Source organism: Salmo salar, chromosome ssa20 (assembly GCF_905237065.1).
Source record: "Salmo salar chromosome ssa20, Ssal_v3.1, whole genome shotgun sequence".
In the NCBI taxonomy this organism is placed as follows: domain Eukaryota; kingdom Metazoa; phylum Chordata; class Actinopteri; order Salmoniformes; family Salmonidae; genus Salmo; species Salmo salar.
Window position 1 is genome coordinate 14,004,997 of NC_059461.1, and position 18,826 is coordinate 14,023,822.

The 18,826-nt window shown below is 42.8% G+C and overlaps 1 protein-coding gene across 5 annotated transcripts in view; it reads right to left on the reverse strand.

Moving 5' to 3' along the window:
* Window positions 1–426: 426 nt before the first annotated feature.
* The window catches only part of LOC106580115 (apoptosis-inducing factor 3), a 52,081-nt gene continuing 33,681 nt past the window's right edge, over window positions 427–18,826 (reverse strand). For 4 of the 5 annotated variants that reach the window (XM_014160802.2, XM_045702962.1, XM_045702961.1 and 1 more), the window contains 19 exons: window positions 16,921–17,144; window positions 11,259–11,475; window positions 11,012–11,121; window positions 10,778–10,887; window positions 10,624–10,668; window positions 10,436–10,532; window positions 8,732–8,844; window positions 6,563–6,649; window positions 6,266–6,357; window positions 5,999–6,129; window positions 5,701–5,816; window positions 5,146–5,217; window positions 4,601–4,664; window positions 4,346–4,422; window positions 3,974–4,091; window positions 3,381–3,479; window positions 2,791–2,866; window positions 2,475–2,579; window positions 427–1,989 (listed from right to left, as the gene is read on the reverse strand). In XM_014160802.2, the coding sequence (XP_014016277.1) occupies window positions 1,947–1,989; window positions 2,475–2,579; window positions 2,791–2,866; window positions 3,381–3,479; window positions 3,974–4,091; window positions 4,346–4,422; window positions 4,601–4,664; window positions 5,146–5,217; window positions 5,701–5,816; window positions 5,999–6,129; window positions 6,266–6,357; window positions 6,563–6,649; window positions 8,732–8,844; window positions 10,436–10,532; window positions 10,624–10,668; window positions 10,778–10,887; window positions 11,012–11,121; window positions 11,259–11,475; window positions 16,921–16,951 (1,803 nt within the window). In that variant the 5' untranslated portion in view covers window positions 16,952–17,144 and the 3' untranslated portion in view covers window positions 427–1,946. Of the gene's footprint in view, window positions 1,990–2,474; window positions 2,580–2,719; window positions 2,867–3,380; window positions 3,480–3,973; window positions 4,092–4,345; window positions 4,423–4,600; window positions 4,665–5,145; window positions 5,218–5,700; window positions 5,817–5,998; window positions 6,130–6,265; window positions 6,358–6,562; window positions 6,650–8,731; window positions 8,845–10,435; window positions 10,533–10,623; window positions 10,669–10,777; window positions 10,888–11,011; window positions 11,122–11,258; window positions 11,476–16,920; window positions 17,145–18,826 lie in introns of all 5 variants that reach the window. The other variant, XR_006760859.1, reaches the window with a different exon arrangement.

Below are 18,826 nucleotides of genomic sequence, written 5' to 3' on the forward strand. Positions count from 1 at the left end.
TGATCAGACTAAGGTAGCCCACAAGACTACCCAAACCATCTTAACAGGAACAACCATTTCAGTAACGGTTGCAAAAGTCATACAGAGAAAGTTGGATTAGTTTAGAAAAACATATGTTATTTATATTTAAGTAGCAAAAAAATGTATTTTGGAAACAGACAATTCCAAAAAATGCACTGTACCTGCAATAGAGCATGCTGGGAAATATAATGATGGTCGTGGTTTTTGTTTAACACCACACAGAGTGAATGAAACACCTGAATCAACACTAGAAATGTTACACTGAAAAATCAACACTAGGTATCGCTGGCCAATTTGCTGTGTAAAAATATCCTCTTTTGTCATTCGTGTAAAGGGCTTTGTGTGGTCTTTTATAAAAGATAATATAGCTTTAATTCCAATACATACTGATAGCAGAACAGGAAACATTGTTGAAGACTTTTATTTCAAAGTTTCCATTATAAAAAAAAAAACTACCATTTAAACTTCTCTGTATGAAGAAGGTCTTTTAAAATGTGGTCTTGTTTTTCACCTCAGGGCTCAAGTATTTTGGAATCTTCCAACATGCCAAAATGGAGATGGGAATACTTCCTCCTCTACACATCTAAGGAAATGATAAGCAAGTTCTGAAAACAAGACCTCTTCAAATACAGAGAACCAATATATGGTAAGAAAATAAAAGCAACAAGTACATTTTTTTTTTTGCCAGAGGACCAACCCCAATGTGACCAGGCCTCGAACTTCAGTTCCCTGAGTTAGTAACAAAGAGCATTCATAGCCTTCAGCAAATATTACATGACCATATCTAAAAGAACAGTCATTTAAGTTTCGTTAGAAAGCACAGACATACCTTTTCTATTGCGCAAGCATTAACATCGATTAAAGTACATTTCAATTTCTCGTTTGTGCAAGCTACAGATGTAGTATCTTAATTTGATCACCCTGATGCAGGAAATGCAAATCTTGTAGCTAGTGTATTCCATTTTTAAAAAGGCTTCTAAAAGTTTTACATTTCCACTTAAACGTTTCAGACTTGATTTGCCCTAACTAAAAATGCATCAAATTAAGATCCTGCATCTGTATGAGCAAGGCAACAAAGGTCACCACCAATAAAAAGGGATGCATTGTATTCCTTAAAAGAATGATTTGTAATCATATTGTGAGGATTTCATGTGTGCGTGCACGTGCATGTACGCTTCAAGTGGGGAAAGGGACATTCAATTGCTGCAACTACGGATTAGGTGTAGTTTATCTTATATTTGCATGGTGGAGGCAAACATTGCAGTTGAAGATCTAAATGCAAAGCTGACAAACCTAAGCGTTGTTTTTGTGTGGCTTCGATAGGTAACGATGTCTTTGTTCAGCCCCAATTTATAGAAGCAATCTATAATAAATCCTATTATTTCAACTACCAGATACTGTACATGGTCTGTTTTAGCCCACATGAGCATACTCAACTAAATTAGTTTGATCTCAACCATAGAAAACTCCAGTTTAAAATTGTACATCCCGGTTTTGTTACAGTGTATTGAGGATTATAACTATATACAAAGTTGCATATACAAAAATATTCAACACCCCTCTCCGGCCCTTTATAAACAAAGTGTACAGGTAGATGCATAACGCAGAAGCACAGAGACTGCATCCAGGATTGCTTTACTGTGAAATCGCAGAACATAGCTATGAGCACACAGTCTGCCACACTGTCGGCATTGGAGCATGTTAAAACCGTGTATGGCTCATGTTATTGGTAAGAATACAGTATGTAATCCATCACCGTAGACGTTCTCTGTAGAACCATCTCAGTCTCGATTCCAGGGGAGTGACTCCAACAGTCCCAGACAGGGGTCTGCTGCTGTATGTCCACACGGCATCTCACCAGCACCAAAAGTGTCCATATTCTAGTGTCCAACAGACCCCAGACGCACTGAGACGTGGAGGCTCGCTCACTGCGACCCTTTGTCTATCAACCAAGACATGTCCCCTGTCCTGCAATGCGGAGGAAACAAAACAAAAAACATCACTCAGAGTGCATATTATGCAGTTTAAACAGGAATGACGTGGATAATGTAGTCTAGGCTCTGAACAACAGAAAACAAGAGTGCAAGACTGGAACTGAACTGCATGTATAGAATAAGCATGCCGAGGCTGATTTTTGTGTGTTCTGACAGTGTTTCACATGAGGTGATTGTTAGTGGAGAGATTGAGAAATGCATGCGTCATAGATTTCATACTTGCGTTGTCGGGTTAACAGCCTTCATTTTTATATGAGTGCACAATTAAAAAAATGAAAGATCAACATTAGAAAGTAAGACGGTGTTTACAGTAAAGCATTGCAGTACACATCTTAAAACGGACAGACACCCACTGGCAAATGTATGTAAACCCTCCTCTGCTTATTAACATAGGAAATGTCTTTCAGTTATCGCACATCATTTGGTAACATTTGTAGAGGAGCATAGACATGCACTTACTCCACATCTCGCTTTCTAATCGTCTTTCCGGACCCTAAGACCTCTGCCACACGGGATACAATGGGGTCATAGTTCATGCTGGCAACGGCAACCACCTCCTCACTCCTATAGGTGGGAGAGATACCCCCGAACAACTTTTAGACAACAAATTAGGTTTAATGGAGCTCATTCTGTGGTAAGGATGAACTCTACTGGATTATATAAGAACTAAACATGACAAACAAACAAAAAAATAGAGGATTTACTTTACAAAACAACCAGGACTGATGGCTGAAAGCATCTCAGTAGATAGCCACGATGGTGTTTGGACACCTACCTGGTGTAAAAGGCCACAAACTTTAGTTCGTCCACGTCCCCTTGTATGACGACATCGTCAAATCCCTCCCCGTAGCCTTGGTGATAGAATAGATACACTTTAGGTCTGTAAACAGAGTGCCACACCACCACCATACCGATCACGATGGCCTACTTCTAAATCCTAAAATGACTGAAAAGCCTCAGTGTCTGACCTCAAAGCTAGGTGGCAGTACAGGCACTACAATCTCAACAGAGGCATTTGGAGGAGAGCATTGCTAGTAGTCTTACCAACTCACTATTTGCAGATTGCTTTCCCCCCCCCACCTATTCAGTCCCAGTTTAACACTTCCCAAACAATGAATACAGTACATGAACAACACTTGTATAACTATGTAAAAATACAAAAATAAATCCAATGGTTCAGTGGGTTAGAATGAGTACGGTGCTGGCAACACCATTGTGGAGGTTTTGAAACGCTCACAGGACACATATACTAAATAGATGTGTCACTGTCACATTTGACAGTTCTGCCATGTGCTTTGGATAAAATCTGCTAAATGACCCTACCTGTATTAAATGATATTACTTGTGGAATGAGGCTCTGTTTACCTGCGTAGCGTAGGCTTTTCCCAAACATGGCCGACCAGAAATAGGGCACCGTTTTGATCTCAGTGGGTCTTCCCATCATGCCGAGCGCTGCCACTCTCCCTGTCAATCACAAACAAATAGAAAAAGGTCCCATAAAAACAATCCCCTGCAAATCCAGCCCCAGATACGCAGCTGAGTGTTTGACCCTTTAGGGCAGGGGTGAGCAAATCCAGTCCTTGAGGGTCTGATTGGTGTCACACTTTTTCTCCATGCCTAGCAAACAAAGCTGATTAATCAAATTGCATTCTAAACTGAAGATCATGACTAGGTGATTATTGGAGTCAGGTGTGTTAGCTGGGGCTGGGGCAAAACTGTGACATCAGTCAGGCCCTCGATGACTGGAATTACCCACCCCTGCTTTAGGGGGAAATGTGAAAATTCTACTCCAAAATGATCTTTTGGTATTTGTTTAATTTGTCCATTGTTGACATAGTCCCAAAATGTTTTGCTAGTCAGCAATCATTTTTTCAAGATATGTAACTTTCAAAATACAGAAATCATCCCTGTGATGCAGTTTCCTTTAACACTTTATTAACAAAACAATAAACACTTACCGTGCACATGGGCCATTTGCCAGTGTGGGATGTTCACCTTCTTATTGCTGCGCCCCGGAAAAGGAAACGTCACAATGTCTCCTCCGGCATAGACACCATCAATGTTAGTCTGCATTGTCTGAGGGTTAGAGGGTTATCCAGAAGAATACAGGAGCCAATGTTGAAATCAGGAGGATCTCTTACTAGACAAGCCACCTGACAAATTAGACAACTGACGAAAAACTCATCAGCTCTAGCTCAACAAATGATCCAGTAACACTTGTACATCATTGCAATACAGTGGCACTGAAATGAATAGTTTGAATAAAATGAGTGCATTCAAAGTATTTGTGTGTCATCAGAATTGTTGCGCGTCGTCATTGTCGGTTCTACCTTGTTGACGGGGACGAAACCCTTGGAATCCACGTGAACTCCGCTCTGTTTCAGGAATCCAGTGGCTGGGCCTGACCCTGCAGGTTGAAGAGACATCGGCCACCATTAATTCACCACCGGGAATCAGAGTAACATTAGTGGTTGAGTTTGTTGAACTCTGCATTACACTCCTGCACGACCACTGAAATGAGCGAGTGTGCTAAAGTTGAGGCTATTGCGGAACGAGCGTTTGTGTGTCGGAGCTAGCCGCCTCACCTGTGCCAATAATACACACGTCCGCCCTTAGTACTTTCCCACTCTTCAGAACCACCTCTTTCAACTGTGGAACATTAAAAAAAAACATTGACAAAAACAGTGAGGCAACACACATAATATTACCACTAGATTACCCGCAATTCTGCTACTTTCCTTCTTGAGTACAAAGTATCATTTTTTTTGTTGCAAAACCAGTATTGGCACATGCTTCTTTTACTGAGTCACACTTCAAATGGAGGTTGTAACTGGTAGTTATCTGGGCTGCTTATCCTTTGTTCGTTGGCACTCTGTGGTCTACTTGGGTCAATCGCATCCATTTATCAGCGTTTAATGGCTGGATACCCATTCTCTTCTTCTCCCCAAGTGTATACTTGCACACTTCCTCTCATAGAGTTGTGTGTCATTCGCAGGAGTTTCCACCAAGCGAAATCCATGGTAGAGAATCTAGGCAAAGCCTGAAAATGGTCTTGACTGGCCAGCAGTGAGAAGGAAGGAGAGAGCCAACTGTGCATCATGTCATGCTGTTTCTCTCACTTTCGGAATACCTGTCCATGATGGCCAACCATCTCCGACACTTCATTCAACATGTAGAACTTCACCCTGTTCATCTCAAACAGCTGAAAAGACAGACAGAGAGAGCACTGGGTTAAGGTTCATAAGATCAAAGCTACTTCTCAAAGAGTTGAGTTTAACTGGCGCTGAGGCGGCAACTCTTCCTCTGAATGCCCTCTTCATAATGGATTATTAACACTGTGTATTATGGTACAAGGCATGACTGTTTCCACAGTCTCCCTCTGCTGTGTCTTATCAGCAGGGAACATGCACACACATGACCGTGCATGCATGCACACACCAGGGATACACCCGGTGTACCCTCCCCTGAAAAAAACAAGATTAATGGACAATATATACCTGGTTGTCTAAATAAGTGCATGAGCACCGATAAGAATATATTGTTCTAGACATATTTCCTTTTGGTGCCTGGTGCATTGAGCCCAACGAACATGATTCACATTTAGAGTATATGTTTCTATGTGTAGAAATGCTGATGAGGGTGTTCTAGAGGTAGTAGGGTAGATTTCCCAGGGGTGGGACCCTACCTTCATTATGGCTTTCCCTACTTTCTCCCCCAGAGCTTTCCGGAAAGGGACTGCTTCTATCCCAATGATGGAGACAGAGTGGGCCTTGTCGGTGAGAGCAGCAGCCACTTCCATACCTAACGCAGAACACTGATGATTACTCATTCACACATAGAAGTGCTGCAAATTACAGTACTACTATAAATACAAAGATTCCACAAACTGCAACCTTTAAGGCTTAACGTAGCCTTCGTAAACCCTTTATAAAAATTAGACATATGTGAATTTACATCTACTGCGTGTCTGTCATCTCTCTCACCAACAAATGATGTTCCCACAATCACAGCATTCTTGTTGTTGGCCAACCTGGCAACGTTATTAGCATCTTCAGGGGTCTTGAGGTGAAACACATTCCTAACGTCCTGGCCTTTATAGTTCATTGGCTTGGGTCTTACAAAAGACAAAGAACAGTTGTATATCAGTGTCAATAGAACAATGAGTTGTCAAAACTGGTCATATCAATTACAACAGAATTTAATTCCATTTTATTGCATTTAACCAAAGACTATTTCCAGTCACTCCTCACTTGCTTCCTGTGGCAATGAAAAGCTTCCTGTATTCCATCCTAGAGCCATCTTGAAAAGTCACAGCCTTCGTCTTGACGTCCACTGCCACAGCCTATGACATCCAAACATCACAGTTAGAAAGAAAACATGGATGTCACAAAGGGGATGTGTTCATTAGGGCACACCGAACTAAAGGTTTTGCAACGGAAAACTCAAATCTTCTTATTGGAAGATGTTCAGGTAGCCAATCCACTTCAAAATTCCCTACTTAACATGGATTCAAATGTAGCCTATATAATCAGTGTTTCAGGTCTCACCTCCTTCTCCGTGAGCAGCTCGATGTCATGGGCTTGGAGGAAGTCTATGGAGCGCAGCTGGAGCTGCTCTGCTGTGCTCTCTAAGGACTGAGGGGGAGACAGTTAGTTACAGTACACCACAGACTGGATTTTATGGGGTGACGTTCATTAAGTTGAAATGTTATAGGTGAAGTTCATTGAAGAAATGGCACTTTTATGATGCTAATGCAACATTAATTTGTTGGTTTCGTTTTCAACATTATCCCAATTTAAATCGCAATGTCAGCAAACCGTTTTCCCATAGATATCATGGACAAATGTCAACATTGGCCAGGACTAATATTATCCCAAGATTACAGGCTAAAGATGGGTTCAGATTGGGTTAATACTAGCAATAACAAAATGGTAAGTATTTTGGACATCTCTGGGTAGAATATACACTGCTCAAAAAAATAAAGGGAACACTTAAACAACACAATGTAACTCTAAGTCAATCACACTTCTGTGAAATAAAACTGTCCACTTAGGATGCAACACTGATTGACAATAAATTTCACATGCTGTTGTGCAAACGGAATAGACAACAGGTGGAAATTATAGGCAATTAGCAAGACACCCCCAATAAAGGAGTTGTTCTGCAGGTGGGGACCACAGACCACTTCTCAGTTCCTATGCTTCCTGGCTGATGTTTTGGTCACTTTTGAATGCTGGCGGTACTTTCACTCTAGTGGTAGCATGAGACGGAGTCTACAACCCACACAAGTGGCTCAGGTAGTGCAGCTCATCCAGGATGGCACATCAATGCGAGCTGTGGAAAGAAGGTTTGCTGTGTCTGTCAGCGTAGTGTCCAGAGCATGGAGGTGCTACCAGGAGACAGGCCAGTATATCAGGAGATGTGGAGGAGGCCGTAGGAGGGCAACAACCCAGCAGCAGGACCGCTACCTCCGCCTTTGTGCAAGGAGGAGCAGGAGAAGCACTGCCAGAGCCCTGCAAAATGACCTCCAGCAGGCCACAAATGTGCATGTGTCTGCTGAAATGGTCAGAAACAGACTCCATGAGGGTGGTATGAGGGCCCGACGTCCACAGGTGGTGGTTGTGCTTACAGCCCAACACCGTGCAGGACGTTTGGCATTTGCCAGAGAACACCAAGATTGGCAAGTTCGCCACTGGCGCCCTGTGCTCTTCACAGATGAAAGCAGGTTCACACTGAGCACGTGACAGACGTGACAGAGTCTGGAGACGCCATGCAGAACGTTCTGCTGCCTGCAACATCCTCCAGCATGACCGGTTTGGCGGTGGGTCAGTCATGGTGTGGGGTGGCATTTCTTTGGGGGGCCGCACAGCCCTCCATGTGCTCGCCAGAGGTAGCCTGACTGCCATTAGGTACCGAGATGAGATCCTCAGACCCCTTGTGAGACCATATGCTGGTGCGGTTGGCCCTGGGTTCCTCCTAATGCAAGACAATGCTAGACCTCATGTGGCTGGAGTGTGTCAGCAGTTCCTGCAAGAGGAAGGCATTGATGCTATGGACTGGCCCGTCCGTTCCCCAGACCTGAATCCAATTGAGCACATCTGGGACATCATGTCTCGCTCCATCCACCAACGCCACGTTACACCACAGACTGTCCAGGAGTTGGCGGATGCTTTAGTCCAGGTCTGGGAGGAGATCCCTCAGGAGACCATCCGCCACCTCATCAGGAGCATGCCCAGGCATTGTAGGGAGGTCATACAGGCACGTGGAGGCCACACACACTACTGAGCCTCATTTTGACTTGTTTTAAGGACATTACATCAAAGTTGGATCAGCCTGTAGTGTGGTTTTCCACTTTAATTTTGAGTGTGACTCCAAATCCAGACCTCCATGGGTTGATAAATTGGATTTCCATTGATTATTTTTGTGTGATTTTGTTGTCAACACATTCATCTATGTAAAGAAAAAAGTATTTAATACGAATTTTTCTTTCATTCAGATCTAGGATGTGTTGTTTAAGTGTTCCCTTTATTTTTTTGAGCAGTATATAATCTACTATGAAACACAGTAGGGCATAACTGGTAGACCTTCGATCAGCAATTTCAACAATGTTTGTATCCAGAAGAATCCTCAACTGAAAGAACCCTCATGGACACGAAGTCTTTATGGGGATAGTCCTTGTGTAGTCTCTGTGGTGTGTTCTGGAGCTCTGTACAAACCTTACTCAGTTTAGGCCTGTCATAGGGTGGGTATTTGTCCATGGTGCACATGACAATGCGATCGGTGAAGCCTTCCTGTCTCAACGTCTCAGCGCACACCAGCCCTGCTGGACCTGGAGACACAAGACACTAATTTAACGTCTATGTAGGATCTTAGATCCTTGCTATCCGAACTGAACCCATGCTCCGTTTACCAGAACTATTGAGAGAAAAAAAGAATAGTGAATCAGAGAGTGTATTAAATTTAGATACCAGACAATCTTAGAGTGGTGTAAACATAAACAAAACTTTGCCAAAGAGCATACAGTAAAATGTGTAAAAAAAGCACCATGAATAGGGTTGCAAAGGGAGGGTATATTACTGGGAACTTTCTACGTTTACCAGTAAACTACCAGAATTTTGGTATCTTTCAAGGATTTTATGTAATCTATCACAAGACATCTAGTGGCCCTTTTGGGTACTTCAGATTATCACAAGTCTCTGTAATTATCTTTGTCCCTCTGTGTGGCCTTATCACATGTAAAATACACTGAGTGGACAAACCATTAGGAACACCTTCCTAATATTGAGTTGCGCCCCCTTTTGCCCTCAGAACAGCCTCAATTTGTCGGGGCATGGACTCTAGGAGGAGTAGAAAGCTTTCCACATGGATGCTGGCCCATGTTGACTCCAATGATTCCCACAATTGTGCCAAATTGGCTGGATGTCCTTTGGGTGGTGGACCATTCTTGATACACATGGGAAAATGTTGAGTGTGAAAAGCCCAGCAGTGTTGCAATTCTTGACACACTCAAACCGGTGCGGCCGGCACCTACTACCATACCTCGTTGAAAGGCACTTAAATATTTTGTCTTGTCCATTCACCCTCTGAATGGCACACATACACAATCCATGTCTCAAGTCATAAAAAATCCTTCTTTAACCTGTCTCCTCCCCTTCATCGACACTGATTGAAGTGGATCATCAATAAGGGATCATAGCTTTCACCTGGATTCACCTGGTCAGTCATGGAAAGATGTCTTAATGTTTTGTACACTCAGAGTATATTAACTCATTTAACAAGAGGATTTTAAAATAAAAAACAGAACGACAAAGCTGTAAAACATTATCCCAAATATAAACCATTAACTTAGTGAATACCATTGGTGTTTAATATGAGGGTTGCAGCATGAAATATCATTTATATATCGTTTTACAAACTTGTATTTATTTTACTATGTCAATACGTATTTGTTGTCACTGTTTTGGCGTCAACCTGGTGGCAGTTGTGAAAAAAGTCGATAGTTGGAAGAGTTGCAGAGTTAAGTTGAAAATAATGCCATTGTTGATGCTTTTTTCATTCATTAGGCTATCTACTAGAAACTCATGGACAATATTGACACAGATATAATAAATTAATACTATATATGAATACATTTTTTAAATGTTATTCGTATAAATGATCAAAGTTACAATAAATTGTCATAGATTTTCTATTAATTACCCAAAATCTTGGTCAATTACCGGTAGCTTTGCAACACTAACCATCACCTAAAAACCTGGTTGTTGCAGTAATGTTTGGGAGCTGCCATCTATCCTTTTTTGGAATACTCAGGACCTATAATGAACTTAACACAGATGGTTCCAGTCCTAGTCGACAGTTTGAACAGACTTCTATTTACCAGCGGTGTGTGAGTGCAAGGAGATGCTCAATGGCCAACTCACCTGATCCAACGATGAGGATGTGGCTGAAGCCAGTGCTGGAGTTAATTACTGCTGAACATCGGGCCATGGCCTTTGACCTCTTCTGTGACTGAAGATCCTGGAAGATGAAAAGGTTTGCCAGGTCAACAAAGGGAGATCAGTTGATTTAGAACAATGATCTGTTCTAGATAGTCCCAGAATATCTTTACCTGTTTATTAGCGCGAATTATCACCTTGTCCTTTTCAACTCGGACCTGAAGCAAACAGACATGAGCGATGTGTACACGGTTTTGACGATGCTTAGAGACAGTATGTGAAGGCAGGGAATGTGAATGGCACGGCGAACCGAACGAGGAAGGTCACCTGGAAGGTGGGCAGGCTGTCCAGCCCAGGAAAGTCCTCAATGTCTCCTGTAGCGATGTTGAAACAAGCTCCGTGCCAGGGGCAACGCACGTGCCCTTTGGACAAGACACCTGCAACACACAAAGATATGTATTCCACCAATCAATCTCAGAGCTTGTTTAGAACATAAGACAGCAAAAAGATACCATACCAATATTCCATCAAAAAGCAAACACAATGCAGAACCGGACTCACCTTTGACCAGCGGTGCCCCATAATGTGGACACTTGTGCCCAATGGCAGAAAACTCTCCATGTTCTTTGATGAGCAGCGCTCTGCCACTTCCCAAATCAACCTCTCGCATCCTATGCAGGGATAAGAGCATACACACACACACACACAAGGAAGAGAGAAAATATCTGAGTGAAAAAAAGTACTGGTTGCAGCCATAACAATTCCAGGTAATTGACCTTCTAATATGTTGTCTTTTGTTTGGTCTTACTGTCCATTTTCCATGTCCTTGACATGACACACTGAGGCCTCCACGTAGTCGCGGGGTTTGTAGAGCCTAAGGGGGGCGGCAGCGGCATCCTCGTCGGAGCAGTGTCCCAGTGCTCCGTTGGGCCTGCAGTCAGAGAAGGGGCTTGCCTTTCCATTGGGTGACATCACATCTGCTTCCTTGTCTTTCTCCAAGAGGGTAAGCTCCACTTTCACCTCAACTGCAGGACAGACCATTAGAAATATGACACACTTTTCAGGCTGATCTTCGCCCCGTCACTTGTTTTTATTCTTATCATATAGTACAGTTCATCATTTTCACCCACATCATCCTCCTCAACTTTTAAGTCACCAGCCGCCCCTGAAATTCATATTTCCTTTGATTACCATACCCAGCAGACTCCCAATGGAGAAGGGGTTCTGTATCGAATGAAACTGACTTGACCATGAAAATGATTTTGCTGTGTGACAACATGCTGTGTGACAAAAGGTCCAGAACAGTCATTCTGAATTCCCTGTAAAATGCCCTTTTGAGTGACTAAAATACACTACATGGCCAAAAGTATGTGGACACCTGCTCGTCGGACATCTCATTGCAAAATCATGAGCATTAATATGGAGTTGGTCCCCCCCTGCTATAACAGCCTCCACTCTTCTGGGAAGGCTTTCCATTAGATATTGGAACATTGCTGTGGGGACTTGCTTCCATTCAGCCACAAGAGCATTAGTGAGGTCGGGCACTGATGTTGGGCGATTAGGCCTGGCTCGCAGTCGGCGTTCCAACTCATCCCAAAAGTGTTCGATGGGGTTGAGGTCAGGGCTCTGTGCAGGCCAGTCATGTTGGAAGCACACCAATCGACAAAACATTTCTGTATGAACCTTGCCTTGTGCACGGGGGCATTGTCATGCTGAAATAGGAAAGGGGCCTTCCCCAAACTGTTGCCACAAAGTTGGAAGCACAGAATCATCTATAATTTAATTGTATGCTGTAGTGTTAAGATTTCCCTTCACTGGAACTAAGGGGCCTAGCCATAACCAAGAAAAACAGCCCAGGTAGCATCTCCTGGCATCTGCCAAACGGTGAAGCGGGATTCATCGCTCCAGAGTCCAATGGTGGCGAGCTTTACACCACTCCAGCCGATGCTTGGCATTGCACATGGTGATCTTAGGCTTGTGTGCGGCTGCTCGGCCATGGAAACACATTTCACGAAGCTCCCGACAAACAGTTCTTGTGCTGACGTTGCTTCCAGAGGACAGCCGATTTCTACTCACTAAGCGCTTCAGCACTCGGCTGTCCCGTTCTCTGAGCTTTTGTGGCCTACCACTTTGCGGCTAAGCCGTTGTTGCTCCTAGACATTTCCACTTCACAATAACAGCACTTACAGTTGACCGGGGCAGCTCTAGCGGGGCAGAAATTTGACGAACTGACTTGTTGGAAAGGTGGCATCCTATGACAGTGCCACATTGAAAGTCACTGACCTCTTCTGTATGGGCCCTTCAACTGACAATGTTTGTCTATGGAGATTGCACTACTGTATGCTTGATTTTATACACCTGTCAGCAATGGGTGTGGCTGAAATAGCCGAATCCACTAATTTGAAGGGGTGTCCACATCCCTTGTTTGCCATGTAGTGAATCACCCATAATATTTTTGGGGAAAGGAAATGCTCAACATTTGAGAAAAATGTATATCTCTCTCATAGTTAACTACCAGGAAGTACTACCAGAAAAGACCGGCTGAGTGGGAGGAGAGCTTATATTTATGAGCTCGCTTGACTGACAGCTCTTTGAAACATCCATGTCAAGCAACTTGGAGGCAGAGAGCAGTGTTGCAGTAAAATCATCGCAAGCAATTTTGATGATGCACAAAGCAACTCAAACAACATTTAAATTGCATCAGTGACGTCAATTTGTTATATACATCCGTAGTTTGGCATGTCTGTTATGGTCGGTTCACAGCAGCACTGACGGATGCGTTGACATGACAACTGCATCAGAGTTTTGAATGACAACCCCCCTTTTGTTCCATGCTGGCTGAAGACCTAGCTAGCCAGTAACTAGCTAACATCAGACACAGATGAAAAAGGAAGCATAAGTATCTTTGCCATAGACAAATAGTGTAAACTTTTCATTATATTTGCAGATAGCTATATAAACCACACCTCTCTGCAAACACACCTCCTCTGACGTTGGTTAAAAGGCTGTATTCATTTAAATTAGGTAAGAGAATATTACGTTACCATTGGTGTATTAAAACGAGAGTTAGAGTGATGTCACTATCCCCTTAATAATCCCGCCTCCTGAATCCAAGTGTTTGACATGGGGGGAGGGGACCAGTAACTTTATGATCACACTTTATCAATGTAGAAGCAACAGTCACTTTTCATACTTTGGTCATCATACTTTGATCTGGTTTCATCCAAATATCATCCAATTTCATGAAAAACATGATTTTGACTGTTCAGATACAGTATATATTTCGGATCACTACACCATGCATTAGATACGTTCCTGAATAACACACAGGGATAAGCCTAAGTGGATGTGTGGGTTTCTTTGTTGTGAGGTGCCCAAGAGCCATTTGATGACAGTTGCCTCTAGGGTTTTGTATTTCTTCATTCGAAGAAATGGTTTTGTAACCCGTTTTCACTGCAGCTAGCTTTATCTCTTCGGCTGGAGAAATGTGCTGACCATCCGGTTCTTACATGGTAATCTGGCAGGAATGTTCACCTGCTGAGCGAGTCTTAATTAAAATCACTGGAAAATCATGAGAGTGACTGCAATCGCAGGAGAGGAAAGGGGAGAGGCTCCATCCCCAGACTAATATGGGATCTTTCTAGACTAATATGAGAGATATTATAGAATCTTACAGAAGAGGAATTCACAATTTGTACATTAGATTTGCTATAGAGATATATATCTTTTTTGATGATCTTTCTTTTGATTTTAAATAGCATAAAAATCCCATCCACAGGTCAGGACCATTCTGAATCCATAAGTTGATACTCAACCATACGCTCCATGCTGAAGTCAGAATCTCTCCTAAACATCAGATGCATCTTTAAAATGTCCAGTAATTGCCACATGTATTTCATAAGAGATATACAGGAAATAAATACAATGACGAGTAACACCATCATTTAACATTAAATAACGAACTCAATCATTATTTCATTCTAATGTAAGCGGCACAGCCCATTCATGTGCATTAGCATTTAATAAAAATATTTTTAAATCATCATTAAAATCATATAGAACGTGTATATTATGGTCCTCTACTCATCTTCTCCTGGACAGGGGTTTATTTGTCAATGATTAGCAAACTATGTCAGATGACTCTGTCCTAAAACCTGTTACATTTAACTGATTCCTTGGCTATCTGCCCATGATGTGTAGCTGTGTAACCAAGCCATTACTTTCATACTGTAAATAACATGTATAAATTGTCTTTTTTACCATCATATACATTGCTAAAAAATAAGGGTGATTTGCAGTTCTATATATCATTTTTTCTTCTAGCAATGCAAACTGCTTTGTTTTTGGATTCTACCTGCTTTGTTAAGGGACCTTTCTCTCCACTGAGATTCTCCAATGCATCAAAGAGCAAAACGGAGTGAATTGTACACCTCAGGACAAACATACCCTTGCTTGTCATTGAAGGAAGAGATACTCCGACATAGGGGAGATTATACTGCATTCTATCACGTCATCCCCCCTTTCCCACACACTCACCCCTTTTCTTTATCTTCCTACTATTTTTTTCCATTCAGAAGCATCATGTGCTGTATCTTTTTGAGTGGGCACTGATGGACTTTCTAGTCTTAGAAACAATTCTGTGTTTACAATATGTTGCTCAAATATTTTATTGGACCAAATTGAGGGGCCACGTGCATGACGACATTTCAGCTCCCACTAACACATCTGCTTTTCACTGATTCTGCAGAAACTCAGTGTTCTGGAATATTTTGACTAAGCCCACGTTTTTCTGAAATTTGCAGCATCGTGACAATACACTTAGATAATTACCATAATTTTCAATGTTCCTCTTTATGATTGAATTTTTAACCCTAAGTACAGTGTAAGCACAGTGTAACAATACAGGGGTTATTACAATACATGTTCATCTGTACTTACAGGAATAACTACAGAGTAGTAAGGACACGAATGTAAAGTTTTACCCTGATGGTGTGATACTGTATTTTACAGATTGAAAACATGTATTTATCTCACATTGTGTAAAATCTGTTTTTGTCTGGTTCAGCGTCTGATTTTGTTGACTATACTGGTACTCATCACTGCTGTGTCCAAGGTTCCATTCAGGGGCCCATTTGTTTCCTACAGACTCTGACTAATTAGACTTTCACAGTGGGGGGCATCTATTCCAACACACCACCCTCAAAAAAATCTCCCTATAGTACTGGAGACAAGTTCCCTATCCCCTACACTTGATCGTATTGCGGTGGTTGTTTTTGTGAAAATTATGTTTAAAAAAACCACAAACGAATTAGTCGCTCTCCCTAAGCACTATTGACAGTCAAAGATTTAAGAACAACCAAAGATTTCATTTCAGCACCTACGGCCCCCCTTCAACAAGTTGACTGCATTTAAACAGCGATGTGTTTGCTTTGAAACAGCCATACATCCGCAATCATAACTTTCAGTTTAACTGCTACAGTATGCAGCCAAATCAGACCCAGTGATCGAGATAGCGTTGCTACCCTTCATAAGTGTCTTAATGACATCAAATGTGGGATGTCGGACAAATTTCAGTGATAAGAAATCAGAGGTTGTTTTTATTTGCCTCTCACCTTGCTCGAACCCATACTGTAAATAACCTTGCTCATTTGGCCACCAATGTAAAGCCTACGGCCAGATACGTTGACGTCTTCTTTGACCCTGACCTGAAGCTCGAGTTCCATGTAAAAAAAAAATGCTGCAGCTAGCCGTTTAACAGGCACCAGGAAATGTAACCATTGCACACCTATTTTGGATTCTCTACGTTGGCTACCAGTCACTTTGAGAATAGATTTTAAAATTGTACTAATGACATTTAAGGCTTTATTATCTCCATCCTATAACTCTGATCTTTTATCTCCCTACGAGCCAGGACACAGCCTGAGATCCTCTGGCAGGGCATTGTTGACCATTCTAAAGTCTAGGTTGAAAACGAAAGGAGACCGGGAATTTGCCATTAGGGGCACTAGACTTTGGAAAGGTCTGCCAGAGGACATCAGGCTTGCAGATTCAACATCTCTTTTGAAATCCCTACTGAAGACACACTTCTATAAAGATACTTTGAATGTAGGATTTCAAATGTATGATTTTAACTAGCTATCTTTTTTCATTCTCCTTCCTCCGGTCTTTGTTTGTACTTTAAATTTTTTATTTTATGATGTGAAGCACTTTGTTACTTGTATTGAAAAGTGCTGTACAAATAAAGTTATTATTGTTACATTGTGCCATACGTTTCAAACTCATATTTGACTATGTAACCCTTTTGAAGGCAATGCAATTGAGAGCATAACAATTCATCCTCCACAACATGCCATGCTACAAAGGCAGTCAGGAGGGGAGTTTGTATGACCTATATATAGCTGGAGAACAAGTGACAATTATTCCAGGATTTTAAAGGAGGGAAGGAAAACGAGGTTGGCGAAGGTGGTCACCTGGTTTGCTTTTGGAGAGGCATCCTCCCATGATGGGCCCAGGGTAGAGCCAGGAGGCCTGGCTGGAGGAAGCCCAGGGGAGGTGAGGGGGAGACGGGGTCAGATCCTGGGGTTGGGTTGCTGGGTTGGGAGGTAATGACGACAACGTTGAAATGGGGGTATCAGCACGTGCAGGTGTAGGTCCAGGCCAGCCATTGTAGACCTCAGCACCTCCACATCACCACCTGGGAAGAGGGAGAGTGATGAACAACGGAGTGTCTGAAAAGCCCAGTGGAGGCTGGTGGAGGGTGAAAAATGTGTTGATTACATTGAGCCCGTCCTCACATTTATCCCTCCACCAGCGTCGCTGGAAAAGCCCGAACATCAGACAGCACCACTAGACAGCTCTATAAAGGTTCTCACATGACTACTCGTCGTTCTATTTCAAATACTCGTTTCGATTTTCTCACTATGGGAATGCGCCTGGGCGTGTCCATAAGCCCGAAGTATCCAATCACATAGCGTCTTATTGGAGACAGACAGGTCGAGTGGCGAATGAGGTGAGCCCCTCTCGAGTTTCAAGTTTTAATGTCACATGCACAAGTACAGTGAAATGCCTTTCTTGCAAACTCTAAACCCAACAATGCAGTAATCAATAACCATGTAATACTAAAAATAACAAGGTAGAACAAAAACACACGAGATATAAAAAGAAGAACACGATAACGTAAGTAAACATACTATATACAGGGTCAGTTCCAGTACCATATCTACAATGTACAGGGATACTGGGTCGATAGAGGTAGATATGCATAGGGGTAAGGTAACTAGGCATCAGGATATATGATAAACAGAGTAGCAGCAGTGCACTGTTTATGATGATTGTATGTGAGTGAGTGTGTAGCGTCAGTATAAATGTATGTGCATATTATGTGTGTGTGTGAGCAAATGATGGAGTGAGTGTTTGTATGTGTGTCAGTGTGCGTAAGTGTGTAGAGCCCGTGTAGCCAAACTGGTCATTCTGGCCTCTCTTTGCTACAGCGCACCTTAGCAAGGATAGCTGCTAGCTAGCTAAACGCAGCACTAGCCTCGCGGCTGTAGCGTTCCCACTGTGCACATCCTAGCTAGCTTTAGCAAGGTTTCTACGAACTAGCTTACGCCTAACTAAAGCCCAGAACTTACACATTGTTTTACAACAGGCATTTTCAGCATAACCCTGTTTTACACAATGGCCACTGCTGCCCCAACCCTTCCCTGTGGCTCAGTTGGTAGAGCATGGTGTGTGCAACGCCAGGGTTGTGGGTTCGATTCCCACGGGGGGCCAGTACAAAAAAGGTGAAATGAAATGGATGCATTCACTATTGTAAGTCGCTCTGGATAAGAGCGTCTGCTAAAATGACAAAAAAAAAAAAAAACATGTAGACGAGCCTACCACAGCACTCAAACAACCACATTCTTGTGCTTGTAGCTCCATGATAGTTGGAAGGATTTTCACCCTCTATGCAACAATTGTCTGTTAAGGGAGCATGCTCAAGAAGCACTCGACAACCCAGTGTCCTGTAAGCATTGTACATTTCTCTAGAGTGTGTTTGAAAAGGAGGCTAAAATGCTCCGCTATTTCCACCCCCTCCCTCCCCTCTCAGCCACCGGCCGAGGCTCAACTCCCCACAACCCACCACAACGTCGAGTGGCCAGCTCCCTTGGGGGCCCAGGATCCCGGAAGGGACCTATACGATGGGAAAAGACTGCCATCCCGCTAAGCAACTGCTTCCCGCGTTCCCAGTCTGCATCAGAGAGGCTAGGAGCTCATGGGATAAGCCCATTGCCAACAATATCCTGGCTAGGGGTTTCCCGAGAATGGACATGAACAATATGGAAGAATCTGGGTTTTCCGACCCTCCCATGGTGGAGCCGTCACTTGCTTACC